At 37.6% G+C, this 19,195-nt stretch overlaps 1 protein-coding gene and 1 non-coding gene across 7 annotated transcripts in view; both read left to right on the top strand.

Annotated features, from left to right (window-relative positions):
- Positions 1-19,195, top strand: part of USP48 (ubiquitin specific peptidase 48) — a 72,409-nt gene that overhangs the window by 33,770 nt on the left and 19,444 nt on the right. The window contains exons 9-15 of one of the 6 annotated variants that reach the window (XM_061148115.1): positions 1,307-1,486; positions 4,413-4,538; positions 5,484-5,633; positions 9,011-9,208; positions 9,988-10,102; positions 10,652-10,779; positions 14,155-14,226. In XM_061148115.1, coding sequence (XP_061004098.1) covers positions 1,307-1,486; positions 4,413-4,538; positions 5,484-5,633; positions 9,011-9,208; positions 9,988-10,102; positions 10,652-10,779; positions 14,155-14,226 — 969 coding nt within the window. Of the gene's footprint in view, positions 1-1,306; positions 1,487-4,409; positions 4,539-5,483; positions 8,245-9,010; positions 9,209-9,987; positions 10,103-10,648; positions 10,780-14,154; positions 14,227-19,195 lie in introns of those variants that run through there. The other 5 variants (XM_061148113.1, XM_061148114.1, XM_061148112.1 and 2 more) reach the window with 5 other exon arrangements.
- Positions 1,671-1,775, top strand: LOC133061095 (small nucleolar RNA U13). The gene has a single exon (XR_009693925.1). It is a non-coding gene; the product is annotated as a small nucleolar RNA U13 (small nucleolar RNA).

The following is a 19,195-nucleotide window of genomic DNA, read 5'->3' as shown; positions in this document are numbered from 1 at the left end:
AGAATTTCAAATTTATATGAACAAGATCTAATTTAACAATTTTGATCTTTTAACTGGATCAGTTCATCTATTTACACTCTTGTTAATTTACACTCTTAGTTCCTCTAATTAAAATTTGCGTCACTTTTATTAAGGTTTCCTGTCACTTGCCTGTATTTTCATGTTTCCCATTTCTCTAAACATACAAGCCTAATTTTATAATCCATGACTGACATTGTTGGAATATTATGTAAGTTTCTTTTTGCTGTCCCATTTGGTTATTTTAATGTTACCGGGTCTTCTGTACCTGGTTATCTCTGGAAATTTTTTTATGTTATTTTTATTTTTTACTTTTTGTTGCACTGTGTGACATGTGGTATCTTTGAATCCCAGCTCCCCCACAGTGGAAGCACAGAGTCTTAACCATTGGACCAATAGGGAAGTCCCTGGAACATTTTTTGTGGAGATTCACTTAGGGCTGAGATGAAGCCACCTCCTCGAGAGACGTTAGGTTTCTTTCTGCCAGGCTCCTTGGGGTCCCTATGAGTGCGGTATCATCGCAGATCAAGTATCAGTGCTTAAGGTTGCCTTGCTCACGCATGCTGTGAGAACTGGCCCCTTTTTACTTGTTTATTTTCAGTGAAGACATCACAGCCAGTTCTGTGGGTTATTTCAGTACTTTGGGGGGGTCACACGGGGTCTTTTGTGGTGCATGGGCTCTGTAGTTGTGGCACAGGTGGGCTCAGCTGCCCCATGGCTTGTGGGACCTTTGTCCCCTGACCAGCGATCAAAACCTCACCTTCGGCAGTGAAAGCGCACAGTCCTAACCACTGGACCGCCAGGGGATTCCCTTATCTACACCTATTTTGAAAGCAATTTCCCTTAATGACTTATATCTGATTTTTTTAAGAAAACATTTCTCTTTTTTTTTCTAGAAATAATAGCTTTTTGATTTTGCATTCAAATCTTACTAGTTTGTGTGTAGTTAATTTTTGTTAGAAGTTAGAAAATATGAACAACTGATTCTTGGGAAGCATATGGCTCAGTCTGTTAGTGCCTGAGGGGAAGTATACTACAGAGTAACTTTGTAACCCTTAAGTGCCCAGAATGCTGTAGCTTTGCATCTGCAGAGGGAATAGAGAGTTGACACAGACAGGTGATAAAAACACGTTATTTTATGAGACTAAATTTTTAAAATCTAAGGTGACATGTTTTGGATTCTACTGGATGCATAAAGAACTGTAAGCGTTACAGTGCAGGCTCAGGAAATAAGAAGAAATAAAGTCATTTGAAATTTCTTTCACTTTTCCCCCTTCTCCTTTCCTAGGTGGGTCCTATGTGTATGAACTCAGCGCGGTCCTCATACACAGAGGAGTGAGTGCTTATTCTGGCCACTACATTGCCCACGTGAAAGACCCACAGTCTGGCGAATGGTATAAGTTTAATGACGAAGACATAGAAAAGATGGAGGGGAAGAAATTGCAACTAGGGATTGAGGAAGATCTAGGTAAAACCTTTAAGTTGTGAGTGCCCTTTTAAAATATAATTTTGTTTTTTTTTTTAACAAAAATGTGAGAAATTATTATGGCCCAAGATTGTTATGGACTATCAAGGCTATTTGCATTTCTTAAACACATGAAATCTTTGAACTTTTATAGCAATGTTTGGATTTTATCAAAAAGTGATTTTGGACCCTTTTGTAGTTCATGAGCCTGACGATTGGGTGTTCACACTATCACGTGTTGTGTGCCTCCCTCCAGACCTTGTTATGACACTGGTACATTGCCCATCAGACGTGACAGAAAAAAGTGATTTTGCTCCAGAGATGGTTCCGTAATGTCCTGTTTTTAGTATAGTGTGAAGTCGTATGTTTCATTTTCAGTTAACAGGTTAATTGTGGGCAGCTAGGAAAGAGGGTGGTAAGTATTAAGATACAAACTATGAGTAGCAGATTTAATATAGTAGGATCAGGACTATATATTTCTCTGGGTCAGGACATATATTTTTGAGAAGTAAGTATAGTGGAGGAACTTTGTTCTCTGAACAGCATCTCCCCCTCCCTGTTAAGCGTCTTACCCCAACCCTGGAGTGTGGAGCCACGCCTCTGTGGGGAGTAAGCTGCTTACTGTTCCGTGGTAATGAGGTGTGCCATAAAGCATGCTTCCTGCAATAGTTTCTAGTATATAGTTCTCATCACCTTGGTTTTCGTGGGCTAAATACCTGTTTATTGTCTAACAGAGAGACAGTTCTTCTGATAGGAACCATCTTGGCTGAAGTTTTAATCATTTACTGTTTGTCACTGGGACTATGGGTTGCAAATAGGGAAAAGGAATGGGAATTGGTGGCTGTCTCCTGCCACTGTCCTTTCTTAAGGATCAGTACCACTTGCCCAGGCGGAGGACCACGGCAGTTGACATTGGCTTTCAAGGAAGGCATAGGGAATCTTGCTGCAGATAGTCGTGTAGTGGCTATATTGTAATTTGAAGGAATATTTTCTTTCTCTCTCTCTTTTTTTTTTTTTATGTACACCATTTTTTTTTTTCATCAGTTGTACCTCCCTAGAGCTTGAAAGGTGAAAGTGGGAGGTATGTTGGACTTAGCAGTTGTGAGTAGTGCTCCACCTAGGTGTGATGCTACAAGTATTTTCTAATTTTAGATACATAGCAATGTTGCTCCCACTTGACCTAAGTAATACTCAGGCTCTTAATTAACATTTGCTTGTATTTTTTCTTATTGTGATATTCTTAATAGGAACAAAATTTTTTCTTATTGTGATATTCTTAATAGGAACAAAAACATTTAGCTTTAAATTGTGAATAATTAAACTTTAGTTTTATTTAACTGTTCTTTACTTGAGTTTTTTGATCTGTTTCATTTTTAGTAAGAAAATCGTAGCATTAAAAGCATTGTTAAGGCTCTCCACATAGATAGTCTTAAGTTTTAGAACATTTCAAGAGGAAGAGACTGTACAAGGATCCCATTCCAGCATTTTAATGCCTCATTATATGCAGCTTACATTGCTACTTTTATGTTTTATCAAAAATAGAAAATCATTATTAAATTCCATTAGTCATTTATTATTCTCTTGTGAACATTTATGAATCATTTTATATTACATCTTACACAAATTAATGAACATCTTAAATCTTAATAGTTTTTAGTTAGAAATGACCAACAGCTTTTCCTGTTATATGCTGAGATTTTTAGTTCCCTACTACTGTAGTCTTCAAGCTTTTTTGCTCCTGTATTCTCTGAGAAATATTGAACAACTTTCATATTTCACTGCACACTTTAAAATCCAGCATTTTTCATTGTAAATTTAAGTAGATCCCAATAATGTAACTTCTGACAAATTATAAATATTGAAACAAACTGCAGCATTATTACTCTAGTATCCAAATGAAATTATATAACATAGAGATTCCATACAGCCGCATCATTCTTTTCAAAGTTACATGAACTGATATTTTTTGAATGACAGTATTTTTTTTAATATTTCCTTTTTGTTGTGTACTAGTGTTTCCATCGCCCTGACCCTAGAGAATTTTGTTCTGACGGAATATAATAAGTTTTCTGTAACTGTAAAGCTCCAAATAGTTAGAAAGTGCTTCTGAGGGTTTTTTTTTGTTTATTTGTTTTTTGTTTTAAATAGATATCCCTATATATTTGATAAAACCAATACAGGTTTTAAAGGGATTGAAATTTAAAAGAATTGAACACAACAAAATTTTACTGTGAATAAATCTTTTGATGAGACTTGTCACAGGATAGGAGGTTATATCTTTCTTTTGTGAAGTAGGAGACAGATGACTGAAAGGAGAAGTGGAAACCATCAGTGGAACCTCAGCAATTTTAGAAAAGTACATTGGCAGTTGAGGATCTGGTACTTGATTTCCTCAGAACTGTCCATGCCCTCATACCCATTAGAAAGTTATCCTGGGATAATCAAACTCAATTTGAAGGTCACCGTCATGTGATATACATGCCATATAAAACACTAACATTTTCTACTTCTGAATTCATAGAGATTAGTGGCTCATCTTAGCATTTCATTTCATTTTGGGTGGGTGGGGGGAAACATTTCATTTTATTTCTTTGTGCAATTAAGCCTGATTTATTTTTTTAATCTAAGACTGACAGGAAAATAAAATCTATATATTTGGTTCAGGTTAGTCATTGTGAAAAATAGCATCTTCTTTGCAGCTTTTAAAAATGGAATATGGCAGACATTGAGGGTTAATAAACATTCAAAAATTTATCCAGCCTGCAAAATTTGCATTGCTTTTCAATATATCTTTAGTTTGTATTTTAGTAATTGTTATCTATGATCACCACCCCACCCCCCCCCCCACTGCTTTCCCTCCCCTAGAAAAGAATGAACAAATTATAGGAATTCTAGTTTAATCATCTTTTGATTTCTCTTACCTCAGCAGAACCTTCCAAGTCCCAGACACGTAAACCTAAGTGTGGCAAAGGAACTCACTGCTCTCGAAACGCATACATGTTGGTTTATAGACTACAAACTCAAGAAAGACCCAGCACGACTATTCAGGTACCAGGTACGCAATCTTCCAGAATTACTTAAGGCAAAGATATTTGAATACCTTGCTCCAAGATCAATGATTAGAACAGGTGACTTTTGTCTGTTATGATAAGCTGACTGTGTATATGGTAAATTGTGAAAGTGCATGTAATCATAAATTTGATTTAAAGTGATGAATTTTTTTTTTAAAGTGATGAAGTTTTAAAATAAAGGAGGCTTTCACAGAGCTATTCCACTGGCCTCCCTAAAGAAAAGCAAGAGCAATTAAAAAAAGAAATTCCTTTGGATAATAAAGATGAATTTAAAGAGCAGTTCCATTGTTTTGTTCAGCTTGTAAAGCAGTTGTGGGTTTAGCCACTTATAAATCTTCTGCTGCTGCTAAGTCACTTCAGTCGTGTCCGACCCTGTGCAACCCCATAGACGGCAGCCCACCAGGCTCCCCCATCCCTGGGATTCTCAAGGCAAGAACACTGGAGTGGGTTGCCATTTCCTTCTCCAGTGTGTGAAAGTGAAGTCGCTCAGTAGTGTCCAACTCGTAGCGACCCCATGGACTGCAGCCTACCAGGCTCCTCCGTCTATGGGATTTTCCAGGCAAGAGTCCTGGAGTAGGGTGCCATTGTCTTCTCCATATAAATCTTCTCGGCTTAATTAAAAAAAAAAAGGAAGAGCTGCTGCTTGCCTGAAGGCAGTCTAGTTGTCACTCTATCTGACACTGTGCTATGCTCTGTGGCACCATTTGTTTTGAGTGGTGTTTCTGAGACATTGATGTTTCCAGTTGGCTGATATTATGGAGAACCAGCTCGAGGATCCCCTTGGTATTATTAGGGGCTGTCTTCAGCTTTACTTCTGCCTGCAGGTTGGAGGGCACCCAGCCAGTATTTGTTGTAATTTAGAGTTCAGCACCGTTCTTGGTCTTTGGAAAACAGGATAAAGGTTTTTCTGTCTTTTCTGTTCTGAATAGCCTTTCTTCAGGAGCTGGTAGATCGAGATAATTCCAAATTTGAGGAGTGGTGTGTGGAAATGGCCGAGATGCGTAAGCAGAGTGTGGATAAAGGAAAGGCAAAGCACGAAGAAGTGAAGGAGCTGTACCAAAGGTTACCTGCTGGAGCTGGTCTGTAAGATATTCTGGGACAGCAGTGTTGCCATAAGTGCCTTGTTTCTTTCATGTCCACAAATGTACACGAGCAAACGTTCCCCCGCCCACCCTTACTTATAACCCGCTAATAGCCAGCTTCTGCCCTGTACACTTACTATGTAAACCAGCGTTAACTTAATGTGTAGCATTCCGTATAATTCTTATCATGTACTTTTACAAATGGGAAGCTCTTAATAAATTATGAGGTTTAGGTCAGCACTCTGCATATATAACTCTTACAAGTATTTCTAATTTGTGAGACATTAGCCTATTTTTAAAAGAAAAAATCTGTTCAGGCTACAATGGAAGCAACTCACCTAGTCTCTTTCCTTGCATACTTTGTGCGCTAACAGTATTAACAGGCATTCTTTTATATGAGTGCTCGTTTTATGATACTGTTAGATTATTCTGAAATTGAATATCGAATAGTCTAAGAATAGGAAAACTTTCTGCTGACACCTAATTTCTTAAGAATTATCCCACACAGTCCAGCTCATTCTTTTACTATGTATGTTTATTCAAGTCTATCTAATGCCTCATAAAGGAAACCTCAACTTTTTAAGGCTGGTATGCCATTTGTTAATAATATATTTTCTGTCATTTCATAGGCAATGCCCCATACCCAACTCCTACTTAAAAAAGAGACAGTTTTACTAATTTTAGAGAATAAATACTCAAGCATAGCTGTACTTGTGGTTTTGTTGTTTTGATATCTCAGTTTTCCATTACTGGTATAACTTTTAGCAAAAAATGAATATCAATTGCTACATCTGTAAAAATATCTTTCAAAAGTTCTGTCTAAACTGTACCTTAATTTGATTCTCAGCTTTCTTTGTAACTTGTTATTCTCACTCTGTTTCAAGAGTTGGGATTATCATAAAGAATTAGGCTGACCTTAATTTTACTGGAAACAGTTTGGAAGTGAACATGTAATTCAAATCGCTAAATTTATTCAAAGGAATTGGTACCTCAAAATCTATTCTGGACTTTGTTCATAGTTTCCTGGATTCACAGGACAAGAGAAAGGACTTACTGGGTCTATAAACTAAAATGCTATTTTTGAGTCATGCTTTAAAACCTCATGGTCCAAAGATGTTACGTGTCAAATTTACACTGTACTCCTCTTGGCTGTTTTCATTCTACCTATAAGAACCTGTACTTATGTTCTTCAAATATGTATATATGTTATCAATATTCTTGCCAGTTATGAGCATTATTTTTCATATTTACAGTTAGCATACGTGGTAGAAAGTCCATGTTTTCCTAAAATATTGTCGATCTCAAAATTAATGACCATGGTTTTGTGCTGCCAATCAAATCTTGTTATGTTTTTTCCTAAATCTTTGTGAACATTAAAAGAAGGGTCATTTACTATAAAGTATGAACCTCACCAGAAACCAGAACACTTTTGGCCCTTTTTATTTAAATTGAAATAAATTCTTTTTTAATAATCCTAAATTATCTCTAGGTAAGTTCTTTCAGATATTTTTGATGCCATGGTCTTTCTAGACTTCATTCCTTTTCAAAAGAAAGTTCCTGTTTGAAATCCAGGCATTTAAAACTATATATAAGTAACTTTGAACCATAGTATACATTTTCCTTTGGTAAATATTTTAATAGCTGTTTTCTTATTTCATCAGATGCTGAGATTTTTATACAGTTTGTTATCCCAGCTTGACAGAGTTCTTCCTCCTGTTTGTTAGTTGATTATCCATGCTTTGGAATCACAATAATAGAGAACATCTCTGAGAAACTGCCAGGAGTCTTTGTTTAGTGTAGACCCCAGTTGTTAGGGAGACTCTTGGTAGAAATTGATACAGCTCTTTCAAGGTTTTTCTGATCTTCATATCTTGTATTGATAGCCTTGAGATTGCTAAAAGTTTAACCTATGGGAACTCTCCCTGGGAAAAGATTAGCTATGCTAAGAGTTCCTTTTTGCTCTTTTGGATAGGGATCAATTCCACACCATTATGTATTGTAAAATGCCCCAGTCACGTTACCTGTGCTGAGTCTTAAGGTCTCCACTTTTATATATTGTGCAAATATACGATTAACTTTTCTGTATCTCTTTTCCTCCAACAAAGCTCAAAATGCTTCACATATCTTATCTTTTACATTCAGCAACATCCCTGTGAGGTAGGTGGAAGGCAGGTATTATTACCTTCATTTTACAAGTAAAAGATCTGAAGCATAGAGAGTTCAAGTGACTTGCTCAAGTTCAGTTTCTTGGTGGCAGAACTTGGACTCAACTTGTGGTCCCGGGCTCTTCCTCTGCCGCTCTGTCAGAGCTGACCAATCAGTTGCGAGGCTCTCAGTTTATGATATACAGTTTTAGCACAAATAAGGGATCCAACAGTTCTGAATTTTGTTTTTGTAAAAATTGAAATGTTTTACACTGAACTTAAAATGGAAGTTAGTTTTCAGACTTGTAAATTTTCAGGGAAGTGTGAAATTGGTCAAAATGGGCTTTGAGTTGAATTGTCTATTCCTCAGATCTCATCAGAAATAGTATCATAATACAAATATATAAATTCAACCTCTGTATGTTTTCTTCTATGTTTTATGCTGGGACTCACTGGAGATCTTTGTAAGTAATCAAAGCTGGCCCTTTATCTTTAATTTTGGCTTTTACGGAACTCTGGGGCTCTGTTTTCCCAAATTAAAACTCATTTTGAGGTGTCTGGCTGTATCTTAATTTTTCCAACTTTGGAATCGATACATTTGACTCTGGTGCACTTCATCCTAGAAGTTGCTTAACATAGCTTAATTTCTTGAAATACATAATATGGATTTGTGTGGGGAAATCAACTACCTTTTAATCAATGTCGGTATCATCTTGGATGAAGAAAAGTTCCGGTGTTTAAACGGACTCGTGCAGTTGTAGCTGATTGAGGTTACTTTTTAACTTAAGACCTAGTCAGACTTCTCATTTTAACTTTCACTTGTGTATCACACATGGATGACAAGTGTTTATGAAAATCACTATGGGAGTGAGGCTGTGTGATTTGCGAGCTAGCTTCGAGTGTGGCTTGTCACCAAGCTTGGGTGTCCTGATCAGAGCTCTGCTGTGCTATCCAGCAAGACACTTCTCTCTGTGGAAGCCTCTTTTGTAGAATGTGGTTAATAATACCAGCCGATCTTACAGGGCCCTGTGCACAGCTCCTGGAACTCAGCTGAGTGGTAGTTAAATGCTGCTTTGTGCTGTACTCACAGACATCTTCCCTGAACAATGAGTCTTCTTGATTCTGCTAACTTTGGAAAGAGTTTGCATTGTCTTTTGAGGAAAATGAGTGTGCCATTCAGTCAGAAGCCTGTAAAAATACATAGGTTCTTTCCCTTGCTTTCTTCCTCAGAGCCCTATGAATTTGTCTCTCTTGAGTGGCTGCAGAAGTGGTTGGATGAGTCAACACCTACCAAGCCTATTGATAATCATGCTTGCCTGTGTTCCCACGACAAGCTTCATCCCGATAAAATATCGATTATGAAGAGAATATCTGAATATGCGGCTGACATTTTCTACAGTAGATATGGAGGAGGACCAAGACTAACTGGTAATACGAGCTGTCTTCTCTGCTTAAAAAGGGAGTGCTGCATTAAGTCATCATCATATGATCTTTTTTTTAAGTGTTTGTTTATTTTCGGTGCCGAGTCTCAGTTGTGGCATGCGGGATCGTCACTGCTCCTCATATGGTCTTCATGATCATTTGACTCAAACTGTGCTTAGACCTCATCTTCCGTGTACTTTGCAAAAAGGATCTGCTACCTCAAGTAGGAGTTAAGAAGCATCAAAGATGGTATATTTATGACATTAGAAAAGAAACTGATACTGCTTATTCAGTTTTGTTTTGTTTTCTGACAAAGAAGACAAAATAGGATACATTTGAGAAAGCCATCTAGTAGTGTTTTATTATTTTATTCAGTACCCTTCACAGTATTGGTCTGGTTGATACCCACACAAAGGTCTTAAACAATTAACATGACATGTAGAGTTGTCAGATACATTGATTGCTTTCCCCTCTTTTACAGCCTCCATTATTTGATGGTCTGGCAAAACTTGCATCAAACTCTTTTAAAAGGTTTTACTTTGTGTCAGACAGTCAGAGCACATTATAATGTTTTATAACCAATGGTTCCCTATGCAGGATAGCCCTATGGCTGTCTTGATATTTTTGTCACCAAAATAATTTAGGACGTATACCAGTTTGCTGAATTGTCAGAATTAGTGACTTTGGGTTAAAATTCTTCATTGCTTCATGAAGTGCTGAAAACAATTTCATCACAGAAAACCTGTCTGTGAATACACTGTCTTTTCTCTCGTTTTCTGTCTCAGTGAAAGCCCTGTGTAAGGAATGTGTAGTAGAACGTTGTCGTGTGTTGCGTCTGAAGAACCAACTAAATGAAGATTATAAAACTGTAAATAATCTGCTTAAAGCAACAGTAAAGAGGTATGTTACATGCTGTATGTTGTTTCATAAGCAAAAAAGCCAAGTAGCTTATCATTTATGGATAATAGAGACTTGGGATCTTCGGAAGAAAGGAGGTGATGAGTGATTAGCCACCCCAGATTGAATTTTGCAGTGATCGCCACTGAGGCAAAGATAAAGGGAGCTGAGTGGCAGCCCTCCTGGCTCTATTCCATCCATCATAAAAGTGGAAGCAGAGATATGGATCTGAGGCCTAAACAGACCAAGGCCTGGTGCTCGCCTGTGTCACAGAATCATGAAATGCTGATTTTGGAAAACCATTCTAGCAGGCCGTAGGGTATCCCCTTGAGAGAGGCTGAAGTAAGAATGTTAACAAAGTACATGTCTGACTACCTGCAATTTAATAGTAAGGAGTAAAAATGGCCAAAATAGGTTAAAAAACATGAATGCGCAGAAGCAAATATTGAACTTTGGATTCAATTTTGTTGTGATCTTTATAAGGAAAGAAGGGAGAAGGATATCAGGAATGTTGCTTGCATAATTTTGCACCCTCTCTTTATTCCGCAGCAGTGATGGATTTTGGGTGGGAAAGTCTTCCTTACGCAGTTGGCGCCAGCTGGCTCTTGAACAGCTTGATGAGCAAGATGGCGATGCAGACCAAAGCAACGGGAGAATGAACGGCAACACCTTGAATAAAGGTGATATTTACCAGTAAAACCTGTCTGTAGGTGGCTGTGAATTACACCACAAAGTTGTAAGCACTTGTTTGTGGTAAAATTGTTTTGGGGCTTCCCTGATGACAGTAAAGAATATGCCTGCAATACAGGAGACCTGGGTTCAATCCCTGGGTCGGAAAGATCCCCCGGAGAAGGGAATGGCTACCCACACTAGTATTCTTGCCTGGAGAACCGCATGGACAGAGGAGCCTGGCAGACTCTACAGTCCATGGGGTCGCGAAGAGTCAGACAAAATTGTTTTAATTCCTTCCATGTAATTTCTAAGACAATTTTTTGATGCCTAAAGTGCTCAAAAATGTCTCAGAACAAATAAAGGATTTGTGAGTGAGCAAGGGGCGTTCCTCATAACCTGACCTGCTTTGAGCTCTGGGTCTCTATAATTAGTCCCAAGAAAAATTATTTTAAATTTTGTTCCAGCCAAAGTTTTTAAGAAAAGTCTGTTGCAAATTGCCCAATGTATAGTTTATTAGCCACACTGAAAGACTGAGTTCGTTAAGTGAATGACCTTGAACTTATGCATTTTTCATCCAGGGGAAAAAGGCAGGTTTTGAATAGCATTTAACTTATAAATTCTTTGGAGTTTTCTGAAGTTATGCTTGTAAATAGGAAAAGATGTTAATGTTAGTTAACCACTCAGTTTAATTTTGTAATCAGTATTTTATAAGATCATGGGAAGTTAAGGCATTAAAACCTTTTAACTTTAAAACAGAAATTGTTTGAACAGTTTATTAATTGAGAGATACAATTAGTGATCCATAAATTATTTCATTTAACTATCTCCAGATATTAGTATTTACCTACATATATTATTATTTTAGTATTCTTAACCTTTTCCTGAATTATTCTGTATTTACTGCATTTGAATAATTGTATCATTTTATTTGGTATGGGACTTCTCATGTCATTCTTTTTCTTTTTAAGAATGTAGAAACACTAGAAAGTGAAAATGACTCAGTTGTATCTGACTCTTTGCGACCCCATGGACTATAGCCCATGGAATTCTCCAGGCCAGAATACTGGAGTGGATAGCCTTTCCCTTCTCCAGGGGATCGTCCCAACCCCGGGATCAAACCTAGGTCTCCCACATTGCAGGTGGATTCTTCACCAGCTGAGCCACAAGGGAAGTCCAGGAATACTGGAGTGGGTAGCCTATCCCTTCTCCAGGGGATCTTCCCAACCCAGGAATCAAACCGGGGTCTCCCATATTGCAGGCGGATTATTTACCAACTGAGCTATCAGTGAAGCCCAAAGCCACTATTAATTTTAAACTGTGATTTTTTTTTTTTTTTAATATTTAAAAATTTGAAGAGTGTTTTTATTTTGGTTAATGTATTTTATTATGCTGTATACTTCATGAAGTTAACATTAGTTTCAATTTTATTTTGTATTGTTTTTTAAAAGATAGTTTTAAATATAGTCAATGTATTATACAACTATATATGGTATATGACTTGCACATTGTATATCACTGTGCTGTATACTTGAAACTTGAATAATGCTGTACATCAGCTACTTCACTAAAAACAAAGATTGAAAACATTCCTTTTAATGTGTCATGTAACCCAGGGTATTAAATATCTTGTGTTCTTTCAAGCCTTTTTATATGTATATCAGTGATCTTGCCTTTTTTTTTTTCTTCTTTTTTTTTACATTATAGTTGATTTACTGTCTTATGTTAGTTTCTTGGGTACGGCAAAGTGATTCCGTTATACACACATGCACATTCTTTTTCATATTATTTTCCCTTGTGGTTTATCACAGGATGTTGAATATAGTCCTGTACTAAACAGTAGGAACTAGTTGTTTATCCATTTCGTATGTAAGTTTGGTCTGGTAATCCCAAACTCCTAGTCCATTCCTCTCCCACCTTTCTTCCCTTTGGCAACCACCATCTGTTCTCTATGTCCCTAATTCTTTTTCTGTTTCATGCATTTGTGTCACCTTTTGGGTTCCAGCAAACCTTCATTTTAAGTAAAGTTTGATTCCATAAAAAAAAATGCCTTGATGTCCTAGATTAAAAACATTTTCATGTTGCTTTCAGAATAATAAAATGCTTCTCATCTCCCCCTTCCTCCATTCAAAGATTTTAAAAGCTTGAAGCTAGGTAGAAGTAACGAAGTCTTTCTACCAGATGTCCCTGTAAATAGTGGGTTTTCAGAATGATGCTTCCATTGGCACAGTTGCGGATCTTCCTTTACCAAGACATTCAATGTTTTAAAATCTAGTGACTAAATTTCATTGAATGCATATATTTATACATTGAATATATACATGTATATATAAAATATACATTGATGTGTATATATATAAATCGAATGTATATAATATATATATAATATATTGAATGTATATATATGAATATATGAATGAATATATATCATATATTGAATGTATATATAATATACATTGAATGTGTATATGTATATATTGAATGTATATATTTATTTATTTAACTTATTTCAGCTTTTTGCATTTAGTTTGTAAACACAGATGCAGTACCTGCTTCTTTGCCTGATTTTCAGATTGTGTGACACAGATTGAGGATCAGGAGACAGAGTCACCTGGTCATGTGTTTTTGCCCATTTTTCCACTTGAACTTTTTTTTTTCCTGCTTGAGCTTTTTAATGACTCTAATTAACAAATAAATTTTAAGTTAAATTTATTAATTGAATTTTAAGTAAATGTTCTTTATATATGTTAAGTATACTAAAAGTGTGTTATGTGCTTAACCTGGAAAATCCATGGATCACTATTCTAATCTGTTGGTGCTTAGGACTTATGTTACGTGAACCTATTCCCCGATATATACAACTACAAATTGACAGTTGTCACAGCGTGGACAAGCAGGAAAAGCAGCCATTGTAAGAGAACTGTAATAGGAAAAGGAGTGTTTTAATTATGTGTGTTTAACATTAAAATTTGAATCTTTATTTCGTTAGCCTTATAAAGCTCTCTTTTGTTGCCCTGAAGAATCGATGGATGAAAGGAACTTGACATATATATGATTATCCTGGTCTATGACACAGTATTCTGAGTACCTAGATTAGAATTAATGGAAAGATAGGTGAACTGTTTTTCAGCTTGCAAAAAAAATGCATATTATCTTACATAACTCAAATCTTTAAAAGGTAAAACTGCCATTCAGAAATTGTTCTTTCCTTTTAAGGGAAAGATGAAACACTTCTTAGCTCAACTGTGTCAGAATCACCTGGGTCTAATTTTTACAGTGTTTTTTAAAGTTTTCTGTGTTTGAAGCTGTGTGGAGCAGTGTCTTTGCTCCTTTGAACTTGAAATGTAACAGCTAGAGGAGTTATTACGTGTATATCTTTTGATTAGATGAATCGAAGGAAGAAAGGAAGGAGGAGGAGGAGGAACTGAATTTTAATGAAGACATTCTGTGCCCACATGGTAAGCCAGAAGTGTAAGAACTCCTTTGTTAGTGTTTAGCATATCATAATCATTTTGTTAAAAGTATTTTATACCCAGAGATTATGCCCCAGTATGGCAGACATGGTGGAGCACTGGTTTTCTAAACTGTCCATAATCTAACAGTTCTGTTCTCTTCCTCTCTTCAGCGGTGAGCTTCTACTGCCTGTTTCCATGCCAGTGCCTCTCACACCTTCTACAAGAAAAATTGTAAATACTACAAGATAGAATTTCCCCATATTTTAGAGGAGAAAACTGATCACTTGTCACATTGAAGGGCTTTCTGAGCTTGAAGGAGAATTTCAGTTATTTCCCATTTCTGTGTCTATGTCATTGTCCAAATTCGAGCACTTTGAAGACAGCATTTTTATATTCTCCTTAGGGCTGTTTCTGGTTTAGTTTCTTAGACATTGATTGACTAGCTACTATGTACTACATGCTCTTAGTAATAGTTTCCAAATCTTTATTAATCCTGTGTATTTGTTTATGTATATATTTGGTTTTAGTGAGAGCTCACTTGTAACAGATGAGGTTTCTTTTCCCCCCTCTTTGGAGAGGGACTCCTTATATATACTGTATGGTTTCCCATTGTCGGCACTCTGAAAGCCAGAAAGGTATCTCCTTCTCAAAGCCTTCTACTGAATAAGTTCCCCACTGACCCTTCCTTCTTTCCTCTGCCCCTCCCTCCCTTCCCTGGGAAAAACTGCCCACAGAGACACTGGGATGTCAGTGGTGAATCTCTTAACCCCCCTATTTGCGTCTCTGGTTGTGTGCTCACATACTGCGAATACGCAGAATTCTTTTTTTTAATTGAAGTATAGTTGATTGTGTATAAAAGTATGAAGTTTAGTTGATTGTGCTGTGTTACTTTTGTGTGTGCAGCAATGTGACTCTGCATATGTGAGTGTGCACATCTGTATTCTTTTTCATTATAGGTCATTATAAGGTAATGAGTACAGTTCCCTGTGCTTACTGTTTGTCCAGTTTATATGTAGTAGCATGTATCTGCTGGTCTCAAACTCCTTATTCATCCTCCCTCTGCCCTCCCCTTTGGTAACCATAAGTTTTATTTCCTGTGTCTGTGAGTCTATTTGTTAGGTAAGTTTGTTTGTATAAATTTTTTTTTTGTATTCCACATGTGAGTGGTATCATATTATATTTGTCTCACTTAGTTCCCTTAATAGGACAATCTCTGGGTCCATCTGTGTTGCTACCAGTGGCCTTATTCACTCTTTATTTTTGGCTGTGCTGGGTCTTCACTGTGGGGTCCCCATTGCAGTGGCTTGTCTTCTCGGGAGCACAGGCTATGGGCACACGGGCTTCAGTAGTTGTGGCTTTCAGGCTCTAGATCGCAGGCCCAGTAGTTTTGGCGAATGGGCTTCATTGCTCCAAGGCACATGGAGTCTTTCCGGACCAGGGATCAAGCCCACGTCTCCTGCCTTGGCAATGGATTCTGGTCCACTGCGCCATGAGAGAAGTCCTATTTCATTCTTTTTTTTATGACTGGGACTAATACTCTGAATTCTTGTCAGTCCTAATCAGTTCCTTATATTAGGTCTTCATTGCCTCGTTAGGAACCCGTACTTGATGCCTAACCCTTGCCCTCATTCACGCCTTATTTTTTCTTTTTTGATTGCACTACGCAGCGTGCACAGTCTTAGTTCCCCGACCAAGGATCAAACCCTTGCCCCCTGCATTGGACTCACAAAGTCTTAATCAGTGGACCAGCAGGGAAGTCCTAAATCAGTGATTTTTTTCTTTTTTATAAAGAGTCTTTGGTGATACTAGGGATAGTAGTTTTCACATGAGTGATACTTCCATGCCTGTCTTTCTAGACACAAACTCGTCTGCCTGTGCAGGAGATGCAGGTTCGTTCCCTGGGTCTGGAAGATCCCCTGGAGGAAGAAATGGCAACCCACTCCAGTATTCTTGCCTGGGGAGTTCCGTGGACAGAGGAGCCTGGCAGGCTACAGTGCATGGGGTGGCAAAGAGTCCGACACAGTTGATGCGTTACTGGAGCACAGTAGGAACACAAGTTTGAAAGCAGATGTGGTGACCCTGAATGGTAGACAGATTAAGTGAGCCCTAGAGGAAGGTGATGTGGACAGCCAGAAGTAAATTAGTTTTTCTCCTGATGCTTTCATATCAACTCTCTTTTTTTTTAACCTTTTGCTGTAGATTTGCACAGAACATAAGTGCTTCCATTTTGAGTGTTGAGGAATCTGTAGTTAAATACTAAGTTTCCGAGCTTGATGCTGCTTAGCAGGGCGAATGGTGCCAGAACACCGATTGTCTTCCTCCCTCGCGCACTGACATTTGCTCTCAGCCCACCTCGCTCATCTTGTCATTTCAGTTTTACAGCTTTGACTAGAAAGCACGGCAGAGCTGAATGTGATTTCAGGACTTGTGCCATGCCCCTCAGCTTGTCAGAAATGGTACACGAGCTGGTTTTTTTTTTAGATCTTCTAGCTTGATCTGCCACCCAGAGCCGCTTTGTTGCTGCACCTTGTTATCTCAGAGTTAAAAAGCATCACCTCAATTCTTGCTTTTGTGGATATCACCTGTCAGCGTACCATGTCCATGACAGCCGGTTTTTCAGGTGCAGGATGTGGAACCTCACATTAAAACTTGTTCCTGAGCTGCGGTCATGATCGTCATAGTACTTGCAAGCAACACGACGGTGATTGGGCATTTGCTGAGTGTTGTGCCCAGTAGTTTTTTCTAAGTGTGTAGATATTAACTCACTTAATCTACGTGACACCCCTCTTAGAGGTCTGTTTTATCATTATACTGATTCTTCTGCTGAATAAGTGAATTGAGGCATAGAGAGGTGAGTCATTCGCTGAAGGTCACCATACTTGATGGTTAGTCTCCCCCTCGTTGTGCAATCGTCAGAAATTCTTTTCTTTGAAAATTTGAAGGACTTAACGGATCTTTCAATGTACTATTTGTCCAAAGCCCTTCGGAGACGATTTTTGTCCCTTCCACTTTTGGCAGTTAATAAGATCTCTGTCCACAGCCCTGGGACGCTTCACCCTGTGCGGGTCCCAACTCAGGTATCGTGTGAGGTGCTCCATGGATGCCTCGCACATGTAGTGTGAGGGCGGGGGACTGCAGGCTTCCTCATTGGGTGTCCCCACAGGGCTGTTTCACTGCAGATTCTCCATTTCATTATCTCCTCTCGGGCTGCTCAGATTTCTCCATAAGCGTCTTTTGTTCTTCTGCCTGGAAACTGCAGAGCCGACTGTCACTTCAGGGTTATAGAGAAGAGGACTTGGAACCTCTGCCTTCTGTATGGAAACCTTCACTTAGCTGCGTGCATCTCAGCACGCTGCCTCACATCTCTGCTTTGCGTCCCCAGTCAGAGGCCCGAGATTTTGGTCATCAGAGCACCTTGTGTCTTCTTCTGTGTATAGATGGGGGCAGGTATCTGTAGAATGTATAGAAGAGGGAGTCAGAATTTTAGCTGTCTCTTAGACAGACTGTAATCCATTCCCTTCTGGGTACCCCCATTTCCTGAGTTTGTGGGGGCAGTTCTGTAGTGTAGTAAATCTGTTTGCTTCTTGACTTTTGTCGATTTAGAGTTCATTTTTCTTGCATCTCATCCATCCACCTTCTAATCTCCTATAATATCTGTTGCTGTTGCCTCTGTTCTTTTTTATCCTTCATTATGATTTTGTGTCTTTCAGTAAAGATCCCATTACTGTGGTTTTAATGCCATTTTAAAACATCATTTTTATTTAGAAATCCTTGTTTGAATTTTCATATTCTAAAGCTTGTGTATATTTATCACGGATTTTATGTGAACTAATCACGGATTACATTCCGTTAGGTGGTTTCCTGCTGTCACAGAGTTTAGCATTTACTGTGGATATTCCAAATCCATCAGACTGTCGTATCCATTTCATTCTACATTTATTTAACAGTTAACCTTCCTTGTTAACTTACGTTGTTTACTACACTTGTTTACTAAGGAGCTGAGCAGTTTTTTAATTTATCTTCTTTTTTTTTTTTTTTTTAACAAATTCTTTGGTTGTTCTGTGACCCAAAATATTAGGGTTTGAATTAGATTTTGTCAGGGAGGAGATTTATCCAGAATCTAAACTCATTGTTAACAAGGTTTCTATTTTTACCAGAAGAGTCTTTGGGGATTACATTATCCTGATATGTTTGGTGAATTAAATCTCTCATGACTCGTTTGATCCGCGTATTCAGAGATGTTGCTTACAAAATGAATTTAATTTATTGGCTTTCTCTTAAGATTTAAGAGAGTGTTACATATTGCAGGATACAAGTCTGATTTCTAAAAATTCATATGTCTTGAGTAAAAGTTCATTGTTAGGTTAAACAATATCCAGATATATTAAATGATAATATGTTGACGTGAAGCTAAATTTAGACGCAGAGCTGGGGGTAGAGCAAAGCACTTTATTAACCAGCTTCTGACGGTCATGTGTTAGAGCGCTTTGCTGACTTTATAGATAAACTTGAGTTTTCTTTTTGTTTAATTACCTCAGAAATGCACATCCAACATTATAGCCAGTCATAAAGTAAAAGCACCCTTACCCAAAAGAGAGGCAGTGTAGACTCCAGAGCCTTTGGAATCCTATTTAAAATATGTGTTTGTATTATTGTTTCCTTCATTCTGTCTCCCTTTCTGAACCAGATTTGTTTATACCACATATATGCAGATGAAGGGTCCTTTTAGTTAAAAAGAAGCCACTTTAAAAAGTATAATTGCCTTGAAATTATTTTTAAATCAGTTATGGAAGTCTGCTTTAACCTTTTTTATAGCTGCATTATATTTCACCATAAAGGTGTACTAAATTGAAGTCTGATTATCCAGTTAGTGCTTAAAAAAATAATAAATTCCATAAAAGAAAATAATAATAGTAATAAAATTTTTTAAATTAAAAAATAATAATGATAAATTCCATAATTGTGTCTGAGG

This window comes from Dama dama, chromosome 8 (genome assembly GCF_033118175.1).
Source record: "Dama dama isolate Ldn47 chromosome 8, ASM3311817v1, whole genome shotgun sequence".
Classification (NCBI taxonomy): domain Eukaryota; kingdom Metazoa; phylum Chordata; class Mammalia; order Artiodactyla; family Cervidae; genus Dama; species Dama dama.
Note: the sequence above shows the minus strand (reverse complement) of the source record. Positions and strands in the feature narration are given on the sequence as shown.